General features: G+C 37.4%; 1 protein-coding gene across 1 annotated transcript in view; it reads left to right on the plus strand.

The window, feature by feature from the left end:
- Positions 1-21,509, plus strand: part of RhoGEF2 (Rho guanine nucleotide exchange factor 2) — a 118,275-nt gene that overhangs the window by 70,352 nt on the left and 26,414 nt on the right. Inside the window, exons 24-26 of the mRNA XM_089234273.1 lie at positions 17,546-17,604; positions 18,747-18,827; positions 19,058-19,323. Of these exons, the coding sequence (XP_089090399.1) occupies positions 17,546-17,604; positions 18,747-18,827; positions 19,058-19,323 (406 nt within the window). The remainder of the gene's footprint in view (positions 1-17,545; positions 17,605-18,746; positions 18,828-19,057; positions 19,324-21,509) is intronic.

The raw sequence follows: 21,509 nt of genomic DNA on the forward strand, positions 1-21,509 counted from the left end.
CTAAGTCTCCATTGCGAATTTGCCATGAACTATGTGCTGAAAAATTTCGATTTGTATTTACTGAATTGAGGTCTGTAGACAACACAAAATTTTCGGAAATCATGTCCACACATTTACTTGTAAACAGGTACTCAGTCTCTAAGTACTGTGAAATTCCTATTGTCCTGTAAAAAAGTGAAAAATCGTTACTGTAAACTGTTGTTTCTCTCCTAAAGTATTTGTGGCTGGTGAATGAATTTTTTTTTAATTTGTCAATTCCCGGATCAGACAAAAAGTCAGGAAAATTATCATATTGTACATCTTGTTGATTTATATTATACTGTGTATATATGAGTACATAGGTAACAGGGCCAATGGCATTTTACTGGTTAATCGTTGATCCTAGACACGGATTCCCCAAATCCTGGAGCCAGGGCCGTCTTAAGAACATCATGGGCCTCAGGCCAAGTGATTTTTCTGAGGCACTGCCTGGCAAATTCTCGAAAAATTCAACTACTTTTCATTTTCCTGAGGGCCCCCCCCCTCTTCTTTTGAGACCCCCCGGCCGTGCCCGGGTAGACCCATGCGTTAAGACGGCACTGCCTGGAGCAAGGCCCTTTAGGATAAGATCTTTTCCTCCCAGTCAGACTTTTCACGGGCCTTTCTGTAGTAAATTTACAGCTTGAAAAATCAAACAATGATAAGAATAGACCCCTCTAAGCTCCGCCAGTGTGGGGCTCATGATCCAAGAGGCATATTTTCAATTTAAAAAAGTATCCAAATTAGGGGCCATTCAGGTATTACGTAAGCAGATTTGTTCAGCCATTTTTGACCCCCTTCCCACCCCCTGTCTCAGCAAAACGCTGACACCCCCCCCCCCCCCCGTCAGCAAAATTTCGTCAACAGCTTAGAATATTTCATATCTTCAGAAAGGGGTGGTTAATGACATAAGCAATCTTCAAACCCCCTCCCCCTTTTTCATCAAAAGTCAGCATATCCGAAACCCCCTCCCCCGATGCTGACGTAATACTTGAATGACTCCTTACGTATTGTACTCAGATATGTCATTCACGTTGCAAAGACTTGTATAGTTATTAAAATAAAAAAAATTGAGTTTTTAAACAGTCCCCGTATGCCCGAAAACCCAATTAAAAAGTTGCCCTGTCTCTCCTGATGCCAACAAAAAAAATTCCATGTTTCTAAATGCAGTATTCGCAGAGATATTCGAATTCGAAAAACGGGGGAAAAAATAGAAAAAATCGAGCATTAAACCGTTTTACCCGAATTTAATGCTGTTTTTTCCCCACCTTCCATTTTTTGAATTCGAATAACTCAGCAAGTATTGTACTTAAAAACGTGGGAATTTTTATTTTTTTTAGTTGGCCTCAGGAGAGACAGCAACAACTTTCTAATTGGGATATGGGCACAGGGTGTATATATAAAGAGCTAATTTTTTTATATTTTAATAACTATACAACCCCTTGCAACACATGAATAACATATCTGAGTACTACATGTTATTTGGGTAGTTTTTCTAATTGGAAATATGTCTCTTGGATCAACGGTTCGCGAGTAAAATGCAATACGCTGTGTTACCTATGCACCTTGGAAATAACCATAAAAGACATGAATACACTAATACTGATCATATGAGAAATACGCTCAAAGCATGTATAAAATGCAGCCAAATACAAGATCACTAATAAAATAAAAAGCCGAAATCAATAAAATACTATATAAAAAATACTGAAATAAGTAAAAAATGATGAAATAAAAAATATGCTTAAATGAAATTTAATATGTTATTATGAAATGTTTAAATTAATACGCTTGGGAAAACTGAGTTTCATTCCAAGCATTTCGCACGATGGTATTAGAATATATTTGAATTCCATTTCCTTATTACATAGTGAATATGACGAAATATCTGTCGAAAATAGTGAATTTTTTTTGTTAGTTATCTAGTATGGGTATTTTGTATCGAAAAAGCCGGTAGTGTGATAGATAACTGAACATTATTTTGTTATGCTCGACTTTGTCATAAGGTACAACAATTTATCGTTTTGCGCGGCCTGTCAGCCACCGCTTCCAAGTTTTTAAAAACAATTTTGGAAGATTGTGACCCCTCTCGCAGCTGCGGTTTCTACGCCAATTGGTTTTTTTTTAAAGCTCAGTTTAAAAGGCTGACTGTGGAACGTACCCCGTATGATATCCAAATAACAGCTTATTGAATTACGTTACAACTATTCAGCATTCGGTTCTGAGCATTCAGAAAATGTTTTGTAACACATATTTGCATGAGGATTACAATAAAACAGTAATTACATGGAAAATATGTGTGGTGCTAACGTCGAACAATATTTTTCCTCGAATGCGGCGCTTAAGCTAAGGGGTCATTCAAGTATTGAGTAAGCATCGATGTGGGGGGGGGGTGGGTTCGTGTTTGCTGACTTTTGATGACAAGGATTTGAATGATGCTCACGTCATCAACCACCTTTTATAAAAAATATGAAATATTCTTAATGACAACTTACTTGGTATGCCGAGACCGAAAAAAATCTTTCCCTACTTTGTTGGAACCTGAATTAACATTTTTCCCTATGTCCTCTACAGAGCCACTTTAGTGATCTTTAAATGTTTCGCGGATTCTTCAAGTGATCTAAAAATGTGTCTGGGCCGCTCAAGTGCTCCAGAATAGTGTCGCGGGCAGCTTAAGTGCTCTGGAACTGTGCCACGCGTCACTCAAGGGCTCCTTAATTATGGCGCGAATTACAACTAATCGGGGAATGTGCCGCAGATCCCTTAAGTAATCTGGAAAGGTGCCGTTGGTAACTTCGGTGATGTTGAACTGCACTGGGGGGGGGGCGCTAATATGCTCCAGAACTGTGCCATATTTCACTCAAGAAATCTTTAAATGTACCACGGACCGCTTAAGTATTCTGGAGCTGTGACGCTGGCCACTCAGATGCTCTGGAATTGTGCTATTGGTCATTTAAGCAATCTGTAAATGTGCCGCTTAGTTCATTTTTAAAAAATTAGGTTTGAGGTGGCGGGCCGCATAGGGTCCGTAACCCCGAGGGTCCATATTTAGTCCTTGGGCCATGGGTATTGCATATATGTCTTAAAGGGTGGGTCGCAATGAAATTATTATGGAGGAATTTTGAGTCAGCTTTCACCCCTTAGCCTTCAAATAGCATTTAAATTGACAAAAATTGAGTATAATAACGAAATTTTAATTTTTTTAAATATTTTTTTACATTGAAAAAAATAAATTTTTGATCTGAGGTGCACAAGCCCCCGCGTACATCTCTTCAAATACAAATACAACGCCACAACAGACAAAATGCCCAACGAGGTAGCTGATAAAAAGATGCCCATAAAAATATGGTTGTCATATATTTCAAAAATACAGCAACCCAATTAAAAATGCAATTAACACAAATTATGAACAATATATACACATGATAAAATATTATACAACGCCCATAAAGAATACTTATGGTTGTCTTATTCTAAGAATGGATAGCTTCTCGATTTGCCCCAATATGCGTTAGGAGGTAGGGGGCAGTGCTGACGAAATTTTGTTGGCAAGTGGGGAGGGGTGCTGACTTTTGCTGACAGGGAGCCAAAAATGGCTAAAAATCTGCTGACGCAATACTTGAACGACCCCTAACAAATGCGGTAATGAAATCCAATCGTCGAAATATTGTATAAATAGTTGGAATTAATAATATCGAGTCTTCCCCCTGATTTTTTAAGCAATTAGTATTAATTTTCCCCGCATTAATGAGAAAGTATTTCACGGGTTTATGAAGTATTAATCATTTCATGAACATTTTGTTATCGCACTCATTCATACTTGAATGTAAAGATTTTGTGCTATCCCCTCAGACTCGGCAATCACACATTAAAAATTTCGGGTTCCAATTTTTTTCGTCGCTGTGGTGATGTGTCACCTAGGTTTGTCTGGCCTTTGCAGTTTTTAGACTACCAATCACCCATTGAATCATACTTGCTTACGTTCAATAACATTGGAAGACAAAAATTAACACTTTATGACACTTAACAATTTAATTAACTTCACATTAACACTTAATTAACTTGACATTAACACTTAATTAACTTGCCATTAACACTTAATTAACTTGACATTAACACTTAATTAACTTGACATTAACACTTAATTAACTTGACATTAACACTTAATTTTTTAACACTCGGTTGTATTGCAAATATATGTATAAATTGTTGTCTACAAAATTATTTTGAATATGTTTAGTTATTTTTTTTCTTCCTCGATATGATTTTGATTACTGGATTACGAATTTGTCCTTGTTATTTTGCGCGCGAGAATTTACCCGCTCCTCCTGAAGAAGCCATCGGATTATTTGCGTCAGATTGGCGTCTACAAAGCTCCGATATTTGTACTTGGGTTGAGTGACATTGCAAGCACATTTCGTGATGGAAGTCTGAGCTCTGCTACACTGCCGCATCTGATATTCAGGGTAGATTTTAGACGTCCGCTTTCCTTTCAGACCAGACAGTAGCAAGCAGCGCTTTTCCTTCAATTGCGTGTTATCTTAAACTGATTTATTTATCCTTTACCGGTTGTTTTTGTTGTTTTTCTCTCGTATTCGGGTGGGATAGCTCGATGATAACTGTCTTGGACTAATGGAATATAACACCTGCTTATGACTAAATACCCAGGTACTCTGATAGGCATTTGCCGCGGAAAATCTCTTGAAAAGGTGTTTGTATTCTATAGTTTTCCATGTGTCCTTCACTCGTGCCAATAGCTATGAGGTCCGAAACTGATTTGGATTTAATTTGAAAATAATGTTTTATCTATTATAAAATGCACACCAGGTACTCGATATTGAAATACATAGTAGTTGGCAGGGATGCGCAAATCCCAGGCGCCAGGTCGCCATGGCGACTAGAAAATCTGCATTGGTGCCTAAAATTTTCTAATGCGATTGTTAAAATGGAGTAAATTGGATTCAGGGTGACACAAAATTTTCTGATTTCACTGCTACTTCTTTTATCATAGGAAAAGTGTGTAAAAGAAACATATATAGGACCGTTTTTCTTGAGCAAAATACTATGCTTGGCTAAGGAATTGGGCTGGCGAATAAATATTTTTTCGATTTGCCAATCCCTTGTGGTTGATCCGAGTATACACTTGGGAAAGCGCTTGCTTCCCCACCCCCTTTTTTTAATTATGTACGATTGTGGAGTCATTTACTATTATGTATATTCTGTGAAAACATTCTTTGTTTTTGGAACAAACATGCCGCCTTGTGTTTAGCATAAATCTCAGTAATGTCTCCGGGATGGAAACCACTGCGTTGTCTTGACGCATTGCGAAATGATGCAGTCGGATGCTGTTTGGCAAAAATAATACTGTAGTAATTTTCTCATTTTTTTATTTATTTATTTATTTTTGTTTACTTCAACAGTTTCAATTGACGACTGCCGGATAAAACCGTATAAATTAATTGCTTTAGTTTTTCGCGAGAAGTACACTAATTGGTACACTAATTAATGGAATTTATTTACGAAACAATAGCATTATTCATACACGAAACAAAATTTACAGTTCAATCGAAAACCTTCGAATTCAGACGCAAGTCAACTCATCAGGCTGATATCCTTTCTCTGCACATTGTCCGCAGCGGTAGATAATCCGCAATTTTTAATGTTTAACCGAATCATTTTTTAATGTTTTTTTAACATCTTTCTTTTTATGTTTGACAGATAATCCGCGGATTATGCAGAGGTAAATACGGAACTATACATATAGTCGAATTTCGTTGTTTAGAAGTGCTTCTAGAAATTTGGGCTCATAATAAACTGCCGCACATAGATAGCAACACCATAACACATAACATACGCTACGTTTAAAAAATGCACTGTTACATTCTCCACAATAATTCCGGTTCAGTCATTTCTTCGGAGTTTAAAGTTCAATACATTGCATTTATGGCTAAGGACTTCGGTTGTGTACACATGTTGTAAAATTAGAACAACTTTGCTTTTGTACATCGAAGGACCATAGCGAAGTTTTCCGTAATTGTGCTGTGATTTTAGTTACTGAAATAGGCGAACAACGGTACTTTGAGTCACGATTTTAATTCTAATTCTAGCGAGAAAACCAATCTTATCTTTTTTGATTTGATATAACATGTATCCCATTATTATGGGAGGTCTTCAACCTCTATCGAGTCGCGAGCACTGTCTATGGCTATTATCGGAAAAAAAGGGTTGTCATACGCCTAGACTCCAATCGGCATAAAACCGATTCTTGCATGCAACTTCTATGAAATATTTCATTGATAGGGTGAGGCTGAGAGCAAGATATGAAAAAATCAGATTTTTTTAAATTTAAATTAACTGACTGCTGAAATAATTGTTCAATTCAGTTATTACATTTCCTTCAATGGTAATAACAATTGAAACAAATGTTATTAATCATTAAGAATGCATATTTTCTCACCTAATCTCTCAAATATAATTCAGCAAATTGATGAATAAGCTAACAAACAAACTATAAGCAAGAAATATGAACACTAAAAATCTTTATTTATGTGACATGAAAAGTCTTTGAGCCTGTGAATTAACTTCCTGGATTAATATTCATCTTTTAGAATGTTTTATTTCATGACAGGGCCAGAGACAATTCTCATCATTTTTTTGCTTTTTCACTCTATAAATTAACTATAGAAGGACCCGTGAAAAGTCGGACCGGGGGGGGGGGGGGAAGACCTGCAAAAGATCCCAGCTTAGGGGCTCTGCTCCAAAATGTGCGAGCCATGGCTTTGAGGTCAAAATTAAGAATTTAATGCCGTCTTAACATCGGAAAGTTGGTATTTTTTAGTGTATTTAGAAGCTCACAGATATATATATATATTGGTAATAGCTCAAAAACCATGTGCATGTTTAATACGGCATAATTTTTTGTACGCGGAATAAAAAAAAATTTGATTTTTTTTTTCCTTTCGTATTTTAAATTACTCTCATCAGCTGCAGTTCACCAGATGGAGCTACGTGCTCATATCTCCGCGCGTTTTGCTTATCTTCCTCCCGAGGTCGAAACGTTATTCACAGCTTCCTAATCCTTGATCATCCGGCTTGTCGTTGAAGGATGTTTTCCTCACAGTGCTTTTTTTGTTTTTTCAGTTTTTGATAACATAGTTTAAAACGCGTTGCTTTTCTTTAACATTTTCCCTTCCAAGTTTTATGGTTTTTAGCTGTTTATGGACACGCATATTTACCAGTAAATTTTGGTTGGTAGCAAACCACCCTTGCTAACTAAACTTAAATCAGTGGTCGATAAGATACCCGCCTAAAATATCAAAGGATGTTTAAGAGGTGTCGCGAGTTCGATACCCGGTTCGTCCTTGTCAGAAAACTTCTCTAACACAGGGGTACAACAAGAATGGCGACATGACCGCAGGGAGCCTCCCATCAAAGGGTTAGCGTACCAACCTCTCGATGAGTATAAAAAACAAGCCTGCCGTTCGGAATCGGCCATAAATTGTAGGTCCCGGTTTAGTTAGCCCTTGTGTGCAGAAAATGACCGTGGTGCGACAAAATGATCAACAAATTCCAAACATTTTGTGCTACTTCAACCTGCAATTTAGTAACTACACAAAAAAAAATATATATATTAGATGTCATGACGACCTAGCGCCTGGGATTTGTCCAGCCCTGGCATAAACTGAGTATTTTTTTTAACTTGTTCCTATGTTGAAAGGGTCGGATTTTTAGAAGAAAGTTCAACCCGAGCATTACAGCAGGGATGCACAACCTCCGACCAGACCAGTGACCAAATGCGGGCTGCGAACGGTGGCCATTTCACGTATATGGCACGCAGATCGGAAAGTTGTGCATCCCTACCTTTTGCACCCATATTGATCCGCTAGAAAGCGTTGTTTCCACATAGTGAGTATAACGAGTAATATAGAAGAGTATAACGATGTTTTAGGTTCTTTCCAGGACCGCGTCCAGAAATTTGTTAGGGAGGGGGAGGACAAAAGTGATAGGACATTAAGTTTGGCCATCTTTCTCCCCTTTTTCGGTCATTTTCTCACATTTCGGGGGTACTAGACCCTTAAGTCTTCCCCCCTCCCCCGCTATGACCTTGGTTCTTTCTCTCTCTTCTCTGATTATGTTGCATTAAATCTTTTCTATCTCAAAGACAAACTTTTATTCGAATTTTTTTTTTGGGGGGGGGGTCAACTTATACACGAGTAATATGTGATGTCCGATCTATGCTGAAATTCGTTAATTGCGCATTCTTCTCCAATGGTACCTTATCTATTCTATAATATAAAATCACAAACAAACTCGAAAAGGGCCTGTTGCTAAGCAACCGAGTGACGGAAACTCTGTTACGGAAGTGGGTTCGATTGATATATCGATATTCACATTCATATATCGATATGATATCATATATCATATATCGATATTGGGTCGATATTCACATATCGGGACCCATTTGACCCATCGGGACCATGTTATGTGCATGTACCAAGAGGCTCCTACATCCTACAGCAGAGCCCTTAGGCTGGAATTTAGATTTCGAGCCCCCAAACCAGCTTTTCAGGGGGCCCCCCTGTGATTAATTTATAGTGTGAAAAATCAAAAAGTGAAAAGAATCGTTGTGGCCCCTGTCAGCCTTCCTTTGTGGGGGGGGGGGGGAGGTCCATGCCGAGAGGTATATATATATGTGTAATATACACACACAACAGCAGTGCTCCCAACACAGGGTCGGGGTACCCGGAGAAGATTTCACGTATAAGTGAAAAGTTTTCATTTCCAGGGGCCCTTGATGGATCTCATTGTTTTCTTGCTGCTTTAACGTTGAAAAATTTCGATAGCGGAAGCAAAAGATATATCCAGTCTGGGGCCCCACCAAAAGTATGCGAATTGGTGTTCCGGGTAATTGGTTGGGGGGTCCTGGATTTTATTCGTTGGTAAAACGAATACAAATGAAAATTTTTCATGGTACTCGCTCCATGGGATGGCCGACAAGCTTCCAAGTCGGGGGCCCCATGTTTACAGGTTTCATTTTGGGGCCCTGGACGAATCTCATTCTTTTCTGTTGTAGAATTCGCAACAGCGGAAGCCCGAGATAAAGCCAGTCTGGGGCCCCACCAAAAGTATGCGAATTGGTGTCCCGGGTAATTGTTTGGGGGCCCTGGATTTTATTCGTTGGTAAAACGAATACAAATGGACATTTTTCATGGCACTCGCTCCGGGGGATGACCGACAAGCTTCCAAGTCGGGGGCCCCATGTTTACAGGTTTCATTTTGGGGGCAATGGATTTTATTCGTTGGTAAAACGAATACAAATGAAAATTTTTCATGGCACTCGCTCCGGGGGATGACCGACAAGCTTCCACGTCGGGGGCCCTATGTTTACAGGTTTCATTTTGGGGGCCCTGGATTTTATTCGTTGGTAAAACGAATACAAATGAAAATTTTTCATGGCACTCGCTCCGGGGGATGACCGACAAGCTTCCAAGTCGGGGGCCCCATGTTTACAGGTTTCATTTTGGGGCCCTGGACGAATCTCATTCTTTTCTGTTGTAGAATTCGCAACAGCGGAAGCCCGAGATAAAGCCAGTCTGGGGCCCCACCAAAAGTATGCGAATTGGTGTCCCGGGTAATTGGTTGGGGGCCCTGGATTTTATTTGTTGGTAAAACGAATACAAATGGACATTTTTCATGGCACTCGCACCGGGGGATGACCGACAAGCTTCCAAGTCGGGGGGCCCCATGTTTACAGGTTTGATTTTGGGGGCCCTGGATGAATCTCATTCTTTTCTGTTGTAGAATTTGCCACAGCCCAAACCCGAGATATAGCCAGTCTGGGGCCCCACTAAAAATCTGCGTATTGTGTCCCCGCTACTGTATGTGGGGCCCTGGATTTTATTCGTTGTAAAATTGATAAAAATGAAAAATTCTCACAGGGGGGTGTCCGACAAGCTTGCAGGTCAGGGCTTCATGGAAATGTTGGCAGGTTGTAATTCGGTGCCCCTGAATGTATCTCATTGATTTTTGTGGTTTAACATTGTAAAATTTGCAACACATCGGTAGCCCAAGATATATCCAGTGTGGGGCCCCACTGAAATTCAGCGAATTGAATCTGGGGACCCCCATGGGGAAGTTTTCTGGGGATACTTGATGAATCTCATTTGTTTTTTGTTGCTTTATTATTATTTTCATTAAAATTCGCTTCTTCAGTAGGCTGGTGCTTTCACACGTCCCTTTCCCCTTTTCCATAGCACGCTGATGAAGTGGGACGAAATAAACAAGATATGTCCGGGAGAGAAGTGGGGGGGGGGGTTGGCCGCCAAAGGCGGAAGGGGGGCAGAGCCCCCCCTAGTATACTATATAGTCATAGCCTTAAACGCGACGGAACTTTATTCCCAAAACGTGATACACCATATTCTTATATATATTTGTTTATCACATATTTCTTCTCAGTTGAATAATCGATAAAATAAAAATAAATTGTGAATTTTCAAATAAGGTAAAAAAAAAATCAAATAAATTTCGCCGACGGAAGAAGACAGTCCAACGCGTAAAAACACGATGTTGCGATAAACTGCCTTTTCTCCCTTTATCTGATAATTTTCATTTAGAATACAAATAAGTCTTAATCTTTTTCCAGTAATCCCTTTTTGATACATGGAAAAATATATCTTCTCTTTCTTCCTCGAACGAAAACGCTTGCAGAAATCTGTTAGCAATTATGGAATAGGTTAAAATAGTTTTAATAGTTTAAGAAAGTTTCAGGTCAGGTTTATTTTAAATGGAAAATAACTTGCCTCAATTCAGATATTACGCATTCGCTGTTGGAATTGACATTACACTAGTTTAAGACGTGAATTTATAGTTTTGTTAATGGGTTATGCAAATTTTTCCGCTCTCCTCCAAACTTGGCGACCTAAGGCCCGCTTAGTTCCATGTAAATATGCCTCTAAATACTGTTATTTTTGTATTAGTTTTTCAGTCATTCCAATGCTCAATGTACAGCTAGGAATTAGGAAACGGCATTGGCGGTCGGTCCTCTGTAACACTTCCATTACGGTCTAGAATTCGGATCCCATTTACCGTTCCCCTCCCATATATACCTAAGAGGTGCCCATCTTTTGTATTTGATAACACTTCGCAGGCTACCTAAATTATTAGATAACCGATCGCAGTCCGCAATGAACCCACCGTCGCCATAGTGGTGGTCGGCTGAAGTTGGTTTTCTGTGGTTCCCAACTTCAAGGCGGGAATGCTAGCCGATTTCCCCTTTAAAAAGTCTCGCCAGAGAGCAACAGACCTACAAACAGCACAAATGTAATTCAATCATAACACATCAGTCACTTCCCTTCCGAAATATAGATGGCAGCACTGAAAAAACAAACAACACTGCATATGCATTCAAACTGTTAGGTACACACACAGTTACACTTCCGGCACAACTCACTGGATAGTAAATCGCCCATAGATGGTGATAGACCTGAGTTGTGCTCGGTTTGAAAGAACGACAGTCGACGATGAAATATAATAGCTTATCATTTCAAATTTTAATGTTTCGGATGGTGTAATGAAGATTTTTAAAAGCAATCGAATTCATTTTCTGTAAGCAGGGCCCGCCCTTACCAGACGCGGGGTCCGGTGTGGGCCCTTTAGTCCTGATATTCATTTTCTGCGAGAGAGGGCAATCGAAAATTCAAAGAATGAAAATCATGGGAATGGAGAATAAATGCAAATTAAAATAATTCCAGCTCTCATGAAAATTCAGAACTACAGAATTGATGGAAATTCGCATCGATTCTGTTTTATCTGCGTGCGACATTAAGACACTGAAAGAAAAAAATTACAGTAATTATTCTTCTTCAATTAAGTTAATTATGTCTTATATGAATTGCTGTAATTTCCTACGTATAATCTGCGGATGAAGGTTTCACTAATTTGAGAAGAAATGTCATTGCATAATCTGCTTATGCAAATTCGTTCATCAATGATGAAATCTTGAGGAATGGAATTTAGAAAAAAAATTTAATACTTTTCGAAAAAAAATGATTTAAAAAAAAGGAGGCGCGGGGGGGGGGGGTGAAGGTTTTCAATCAGGGTAACTTCTAATTAACCTAAATCACGTGGGTGGCAACAGTTTAGACGCTGTATTTTTATTTTATTTTTTTATGACAGTCTCTGAATCAGGTTGTGTGCTAGTCATATTAATAGTTCATATATTATCGATTTTTAATCAAAATTAGGTTCCGTTTTGTGGCAACGCCAAACTTCTCGGAGGACTACATTTAGGCCTTGAGCATAAATGTTACACATAAAATTTATTTAAAAAAAAACCCCAGATTAAAACGGTTCTCTTTTCAGTGTTTATGTAAATACCGTTCAATTTGACCGCGCGATCGCCAAATTGGCGATGACACGGGTGCGTGTTCGTCCCGCTAGACGACACCGTTGTTTCTCGGGTGTGACAAGAAGGACTGTTTTATCTCGAATTATGTAAACGGAATATGGTCTGACATGTGGTGTAGCTAACTTAATCCCCTATCGAATCCGAACATGTCCTGGAAAAGTTCTGCTGTTGTGAGTGAATCGGATCTGTGCGCGTGTTGCATGGATGATTGTCATCTTTTATTCAATAGTTATTCAACAGCTGAATGGTATTCGAATCGTAGTTCATAATGTCGTTAATCATTCGGTCGGTATTTTTTTCTTGTATGTGAAGCTTTGTTGAACTTGCTTTCCCCCCCCCCAAACCCTAAAAAAATGATCAATTCCACTAGGCGCAAAGTAGAACTAGTCTTGGTTTTTTTGGATCCTGAACAGGTTTGTGTTTTTTTTTATATTAAGATGCTTGTGCATTATTTTTGAAAAATTTTGAATACGGTCGAGTTCATTATTTGCCGTTCTGGTCAAGATGGAAACACTGACCGGCTACTAAACAATATAAATTCGATTTGTAATTTGGGAAAGATTTAATCGTGTTATTTGTTTTATCTTCAGAGGCAACTTGCGTTCAATAATGAGGAATTATATATAGCTTGCAGGTGAAACCTACGATTTCATTCGGGAATGGAATTACCGCAGTCCAATCGACGAAATATTGTTTCGTCTTGTTTTTCGATCGTTCGTCATTGATGGTTTTGTCTGTATTTGGTTACGTTCGGTTTTCACTGGTTGAGGCATCAATAGACTTAATAAACTCCGAGAATTCGAAGAGAAAGCTTGATATGAGCTTTAATGCCTAGCTAGGTGGCAGTAAATGACCGTTAATTTCTTCCCCCTCCCCCGTTATTTATATTTATTACTCAGCACAATTCCAGTGTTCAGCACTTTGGGGTTCTGCTCTGAACCCCCAAAGCAGAATGTTTTGCATTGTTCTGCAATGAGACCTCGACTGACTGGAAATGTTCTGCAGTTCCCATAACAGTGTTTTCTACATTTTTCTTAAAATTCTTCTCCATTGTTCTGAAATTGCACTGATTGTTCTGCGACGTAGACTTCGGCATATTCTGCTTTGGGGCTCTGAACAACAAGACGCTAGCACCTTTCTGTGGACAGCTTCCAATTTTAAATCTCCTGTCGAAGCATCATCCTATCGACTTTTTTTTTTCTTGAGATATTTTATTAAATCTTGAAATACAATAGACTCGATAATCCGGGGGTTTTTAGGCGAGTTTTCTTCGAGTATAAAAGAGGTAAAAATGCCACTGTATGCCTGTGCGCATAAGTTTCTATTATTCAAATGGGTTTTTCAATTGACTTCTGGTAATCCAGCGATTTCGATAACCGGCACATCCTGGTCTGATGTGTGCCGGCCGTATTAGTGAGAGGTCTACTGTATAACGAACCTTTATTTCCCGTAATTTCTTGCGTATAATCCGCAGATGCAAATTTTGCTACTTTGAAAAAAAAAATACCGCATAGTCTGCGGTGGCGTATGATGTGCTTTGTTTCATTCATCAATGATTAAATATTTGAGAATTTGAAGGGTTCTTTGTCACGTTATTCTCGGAAAAAAAGTCGATTCTTCATCGCACATCTATACGTCGTCTATTAATGTTTAAAACAATTATTTTTTTTTCGAATATTCATTCCCCCATTCCAACTTCTCAAAGAAACCTCTCTCTCTTAAAGAAAGTTGCAAATAAAAGCGCACCAGCATATAATCCGCACGAAGAAATTCGGAAGTTTTTGTACCTTACAAAAATCTTTGGAGGGGCATGAAGACACTGTGCAATTAAATCTTAGGCACATTCTAAGACAAAACTCGTTAGAAGAATATCGCTAGGTTCATACAATAATCTTTCGGACGAACTGTTTTGTATACGTATTTTCCGATATAGAAATGATTGATGTATCACTTCATTACGTCCAGGGACCCGACTGAATCGTAAGAACTAGTTCCTAATGGATGTAAATTCCGTGGTCGTCTTTGAAATGCGTGCCTGGTCATATCGACTATAATACCGTGAAATGACCGTGTTGCGGCATTGAAATGAAAACTTATAATAGATTGGAATCGATGATATTGTATAGATCATTCATCAGTTTCAGAAGTGACTTTCAGTGCTGTGCGGTGATTTACCGAACATTTCGTGTGTTACCGAAATCTTTAAAAGAAAATCCTTCCTTATGAGTATTTTAACGGTTTATTTTTAAGATAAGTTGTCAGCGGATGCCTAAATTTTCTACTCAACGATTTAAAGAAATTTCGTTTACCGAAATAGATTGTGGAATGCGTATACATGCACTTTTTTTTTTTAAATTTTCTCTCTGCCACGTTTCCATTAGGCTATCATTACACATGGAGATGAATGAATGAATCAATTCTCTCATGTCTGAGTGAGTTGATTTTATTGTCCTCCCAGCGAGACCCCATTAGAGCGATATGCGTAATTGAGTGGACAGTGATATGGAGGGGAAAAAAATATGTTAAGTCTCGTGTATTAACGTACTTAGATATTATGGAAAGCTATCTCTGTTTCTCTCTCGGGGTTGAAGTTCGACGTTCGGCCAGTGCGAAGAGCTCTTTGGCGCATATTTCGCGGTTTCATTTATTTTTTTCGCTCTTGAGAGCTTCTTTTTTTCTTTTTTTTTTTCATTTCTCATTTAGCTTATCCGAAAAAAGAAAGCGCCCTAACAACATCCCTTTTTGTTCTGTGCCAGAGTGAGACTGAGGGGTGGTTGTTGTGCAGTTAGAGAGGATGGGAACTCTTTTTAAAAGCATCAGTGGAAGCGTATGTACTAAGAGAGTTGTGAGGCGAAAGGAAAAACAGCTGAGGATATGTTTTAAGGCGACTTCTCTTCTTCACCCTACCCGTGGAATCAGTAGGCTTGATCCATTTTGGTTGCTGCCCGCGCGCGCCTTGCCGTGGAGCTCGCCAAAAGGGCTGTGCGTGTGTGTTTTTGTGGGTTTTGCTTCTTCCCTTCCTTTTCTCCAAAGCTTATCCAAACTTCTATTTCTTTTCTTTCCTACCCGCTTTTTTTTTATGCTTTTTGAATGAAAGTGTGGGAGTTTGAGTGTTGTATGGATGATTTGGGTCGTCCATGCTTCCCTAGGTCACGGTTGCTGTCATCATCATCATCATCATCGTATTACCCGTTCGGCCCTAGGTGAAGTTGCTATACATCATTGGAAATAAAATTGGTAAGGTCTTTATAATTCGCGAGTGCGTTCGTTTTCTTGAATGGATTCCTTCTCTGTCTGCTATGTGCCGTCGTTTCATAGGTTTGCACTTGTGGTTTTTTTAGAGATGTTTGACGTCATTTTGATCTCTTTGCGCTGAGATGTGAGATAAAAGCGATGTTCTTGTGCTCTTCCGATTGCGTAAGAGCGTGAATAATTTTTTTTTAAATCGATATAATGAATGAAAATCGTGTTTTTTTTTATTGAAAAGATTATATCTTTTGAAACTGATGAGCATTCTTCATAGGTTTGTATTCAAATTAATTTTTCAATATTATGAACATGGTTTCAGTTCTTTGATAATGCTTTTCCTATGGAATGTAAAATGATCTTGCTGATAGCATAAATATATTTTTTTAATTTTTTAATTTTGTTACTAAACTCAACAATGATAACTCGTCTTTTGATCTATGAAGTTGGGAGTTGTTTGTTTTTATTTATATGCGGTTTCATAGACATTTTGAGAGAACTTTTCTTTCAGGTTAGCATGTTTGTTGCTAACCCTTTAACAATAAAAAATCTATATTTAATAAAACAAAAGCTGTGACTTCTTAAATAATTACATATTGCAATTTGCGGAGGGGTATATATAATGATTCCTCAATAAATAAGTTTTATTTAGCTAAAAAAACAATAAGACTGAAAAGCAAAGATGTAATTTTTTTTTTTTTTGCACAAATAAAGGGTTAAATTGGCATATCCATGTTATAGAAATTATAATGAAGCAAAAAAATATATTATTTGACTTGCTTAAAAGTATCATCAAATAATTTTATAATAAACCTTTTTAACATTTCATACATAACCATCACTTTTAATGTGAAAGCCCAAAAAAAAAGCACTCATTTGCTGTTATGCCTTAATTAGTTTCTTTTAAAGTGAGTTAAATCACCTACATTTTTATTATAAAATATTCTTTCATAACCTCTAAACATTCTATTCATCATGAGTTTTGTGAAATTTGTTTGTTCTGGCTCCAGATGTTTTACCTGTTTTGGCTATAGATTTCTACCCACCTACTATTGTGGTTAGGTGGACATCTGGACTTCTATTTTTGTCGCCCTCTATATTTTGCTATGATATTTCTATTAAACACTTAATGTTATGAGTGGTGGAGTCTTTTCATCATGTAAAATCCATCCAAAAGGTGATGTTCCATCATGTATTACTCATTAAGCTCCAAAACAAATAGGCCTATGTCTCCAACAATAAGCAACATAAAAGACCAGTAACATTAACTACAGAGATTAAATATTTTGATGATAGACATTTTGAAGTTCATTCTGGGTGTTATTACTTTTCCATTGAAAATCGAGTTTTGTCTGGTTGTTCAATGGATGCCTAAGCATCTCCCTAGTTATATGAGACTCTAAATGCTCCAGTAAAAGGTGTACAATATCACATAATAATTATATATTAAGTACAAATGAGAAATAATAAATATGTAGCACATGCATTATTTATCTCCGAATTGAAAAATATAATATTGATTTGCTAGAAGAGATAACAATGATGGAATAATCTGAGATGTAGCTTGGCTTTGCTTCATATTAATTTATAGTTTTTTTAGGAGTAATTGAGGTTTTTGTGTTTGTTTCTTATGGTTATTGCTTCAATTTTGTGATCAGTTGGTGCTGCTTGTATCAAGATTATAAGGTGTACAAAAAACTTGGACATTGATCTCCATGAAAGTAATAATTATCTCATCCAAAAAATGTGAAATTATGCAGTTACGAAATCATTATCATATGGCAATGTGAACTTTAATTGAAAATCAATATTTTTTTTCTTATGCATAATATGTGACTGACATATGCCCAATTTAACATATTTTTCATTTTTTAGCGAGAAAGCCGGCCATCATTCAGAAAGAGAAGTGACCCAAATATCCCTCGTTCTAAAAGGTAAGCTTTATTTTTATGTCTCCTTGTTAATGGTATTTTTTTTAGTATTAATAAATCACCCCCCTTTGGTCTCCCTCTGTATCAGCTACTGCCTCTGGCAATAGATTTGTCCAGGTTCCTACATTCAAAACATAATAAATAAGCACTACTATACACATTGCACAGGAATCAAGTTTTCAAATGCCATTTAAATGGTTCTGGCTCATGAAGGCAGAAGAAATATCGGCATGATCTTGGCCGGTATTTTATTGTATCCGATTATTTTATAAGTAGGCACATCCTATCAAAAAAGTTCCTATCCTTCTAAATTGTTGAAATTATTGGGTTAATTCTCTGTTCTACATAGTTATGCAATAGTCTACATCTTTCTCCTCCACCTTCTCAGGGTTGTCCTAAGAGCATCATGGGCCCCCCAGGCCAAGTGGTTTCCTGAGGCCCTACCTGGTAGATTCTAGACAATTTTTACCAGATCTCATTTTTGTGTGGTCCCTTTTCTCTTTATGCCCGCAAGCCATGCCCGGATGGGCCCACGCATTAAAAAAGATGGCACTGCTCCTTCTCCTACTAACCGTGAACAGTTAGTTGAATTTAAATATATTGTCTACACAAGCATTTGAACCCTTCTCAGGTGTAAATAAAGTTTCTGTGAGTGTCTTTTCGGTTGTTTGTTTCAGTGCAGTCACCATTGATGCTCTTGAGGTCCATTGAGACAGGTCAAAAATGTATTAAGTATGATGAAATATTCAGTAAACTTCATTTTAGTTGCTGATTATAGTCCAGAACTACACGACACACCCATAGATCCCAATGCTTTCTTCTAATCCTTGCGAGTTTTTTATTTTACTTTGCAACTTTTTTTAAGCCAGGCAACATGTAGTTTCGTGTGAAAAATATCTCACAGTATCTGAACTTAATGAAAGGAAGTGAAAACTTATTCACACACCTGTTTTATAATGAGCCAAGAGAACTTTGTTGTTAATGGAAATTGTTAATTTTAACTTGAAAGTTTAATTTCGGGAAAAACTTTTTTGCAGTGCATAGAAATGTAGCTATTTGTGAATTATACGATTCTGCTATCAGATTGATTTTCCCTCAGGGGTAAATGTGTTTTGGTTTGTCTTCAATGTGAATTTTTTTTTCAGTGATGTTGAAGTGGATGATAGATCGGGAGGGTCCAACCTGAACAACTCAGGAAGTTCTTCCAATTCTAGTTTGTCAAACAGGTACATAAATATTTTTCTCCCATAAAATACATGCAACACTGTTTGAAAAAAAAAATTATGGATTTTTGCTTTTTATTAATTTAAATTCTCAATAGAACTACCATATTGAGTCGTGTAATTGATACTGTGATGGTCTAATTAGGTATCGAATGATAGATCTTGGTTCGCTTGGTGTAGTTTTCTTAGCGTTTTTTACTACTATGTCTAAAGTTATGCTCAAATATTTACAGGAGTTTGGATAGTCCAAGTACATCATCTGATATGGTTCATCGCACTCCAACTGCCACACTATCAGACAATGTGCCTCAAGTGTCGGTAGCAACAGCTAATGTTCCGTCCCCTCTTGCTGGTACGCCGTCCACCGCAAATACTAACAACTATGATGATTCTGACTTGGAAGCAGATGTTGATCCCCCCAAATGGCAAGATAACGTTGATGAAGAAGTCCTGAGATTGATGAAACCAAAAGAGAAAAAGAGGCAAGATGTAATAAATGGTGAGTAAAAAATCATAGTAAAAGTCACTTTTTTGCCCTCTCTGTAAAGCAGCCAAATAAGTACCATTTGTTTATTGCTGATTGTTAGACTCCTTGCAAATTTAATTTAGAATTTTATGCATTGTCCCTGACAAGTTTTCAACTTGTAAAAAACTGTTTAATTAGTGATAGATGTGAAAATTTCTAATTCAAACACTTTTTAGTGTGAACTTTTTTCTTCATTATATTCGTCGCTTTTATGTATCAAAACAGAACGGCTCAAATAATGAAAGTAATACTGAGGAAGCTCATTTTTGCTGACTAAAGAAGTTCTTGAAATGTTAGGTATTGTTCAAGCTGAACCTGATTTCTGTATGTACCTCTACCAATTTGGGCTTCAAATTGGAAAATTTTAACAAAATATCTTTGTTGGAGGTCTTCTATAATGTCTGGTTCGCCCTGCCCATGGACTCTCTCCACAAATCGAGTGTTAGCTTTCCTAATGAACTACTGATGCGAAAATTTTTGAAAAATTTTTTATGAACTTTTTTGTTGATTGAGTCTTGAGTGTTGGGGGGGGGGGGGGTACCCCCCCTCGGGAGAATCTCTGGATTTCTGGATTTCAAAAGTTGGCACGTCTGAGTTAAATATACTTAAAGCTCAAAAAGTTGAAAATTTTTGGGGTTTTTTTTTGTAACCCATAAATTTTATTAATATATATTTTCATTTTAATTAATGTTTTAATAAATGGTGTATTTGTTTAAATTCAAACGATTATACATTTAAACTGACTGCACTTTGCTTAAGCCGTCATAATTTTTCGATAACTTGAGTGGTGACTTATTGAGGTTTTACTGTATATCTGATACTTTCAACAGAATAGTCACTCTATTGATGATTGATAAAATTTTATGCATATATTGTGATATTTTGGATTTATTGTTGTCCAAGGAAAAGAACTCATAAGATAGTGTGGAAACAAAAATTTAATTTTAATTCAAAATATTTTGAATTAAAAATCTCAATTATATGTATTTAGACTGAAATTATATATTGTGATACGTAGGCATACGCAGAATTTTCTCTAGGAGGAGGGAATTTAAATTTTCTTCTTCTCAAAGGGGAAAGTTTTATGTTTTTTCCTGCAAAATAACACTATCGTCTTGGCTTGAGGTGGGGGGAGGGATTTAGAAGCCCAAACCCACTTTGCATACGCCAATGTTGTGATATATAGTGAACTATATATATCTCTGTATATATATAGTAGGGACTCTTCCGTATAACCTTGCTACAATGATACTGAATATAATGATAAATCTCTCTGTAACAATATTTTTTTAAGTCTTGTTTGGAACATCTGTACTCTAATGCTGTTGTGGTTGTCGAGTGGTCATAGTCACAGACTCGCATCGCGAGGATCCAGGTTCAAACCCCCACTGTCGCAACAGTGGTGGTCAGCTGAAGTTAGTTTTCCGTGATTCTCCCAACTTTGAGGTGCAAATGCAAGCCGATCTCCCCGTTAAAAAGTCTCACCACAGAGAACAATGCACCTACAATGGTACAATTATTGAATCATTATGCTTCACTCATAATTAGAAAAATTTATGGTAGATGGCAGCATTACGCGTAACAATCATTACACAGAAACAATCTTCCTGTTAGGCTTACAACATGTACGCACACATACAAGCATATACCAATTCGTAAAAAATTGCATATTGAAATGTGTACTTGGTGCATGTACATTTAAGTGGTAGTAGTAATCTAATGTAAAATAGCTGCCTCTTGATATAACGATAATCCCTCCTCTACAATATTTTTTCTTGGTCCACAGAGTAGCATTATACCAAGGTTTCACTGTATTATGAAATAAATATTGGTTATAATAACCTCTACCAGCAACTGAAAATAAGTTTACATAAACTGCCTTCATACGTTCTGGGGAAAAAAGCTTTGAAGTTTTCATGCTAGCCACAGAAGCAAAAATTGAATTAGTACAATCAGACCTCTGTTTAACATTAATCGCCTATAACATCACCCTGCCTATGATACCGGTTTTTTAAAATTTCGTGCTATCATTATAAGTGAATTGTGAATACTCATTATTTATTCATCCTGCTAATGAAATTTTTATTCAATCTCTTGTGGAGGTGGTGGTATACATAGGCCCAGCTGGTTTCAAAATGTGTCCATACTGCGGCTTATCT

This window comes from Pholcus phalangioides, unplaced genomic scaffold, assembly GCF_987345545.1.
Source record: "Pholcus phalangioides strain wild (caught in Gottingen) unplaced genomic scaffold, Ppha-v1.0 ptg000008l_1, whole genome shotgun sequence".
In the NCBI taxonomy this organism is placed as follows: domain Eukaryota; kingdom Metazoa; phylum Arthropoda; class Arachnida; order Araneae; family Pholcidae; genus Pholcus; species Pholcus phalangioides.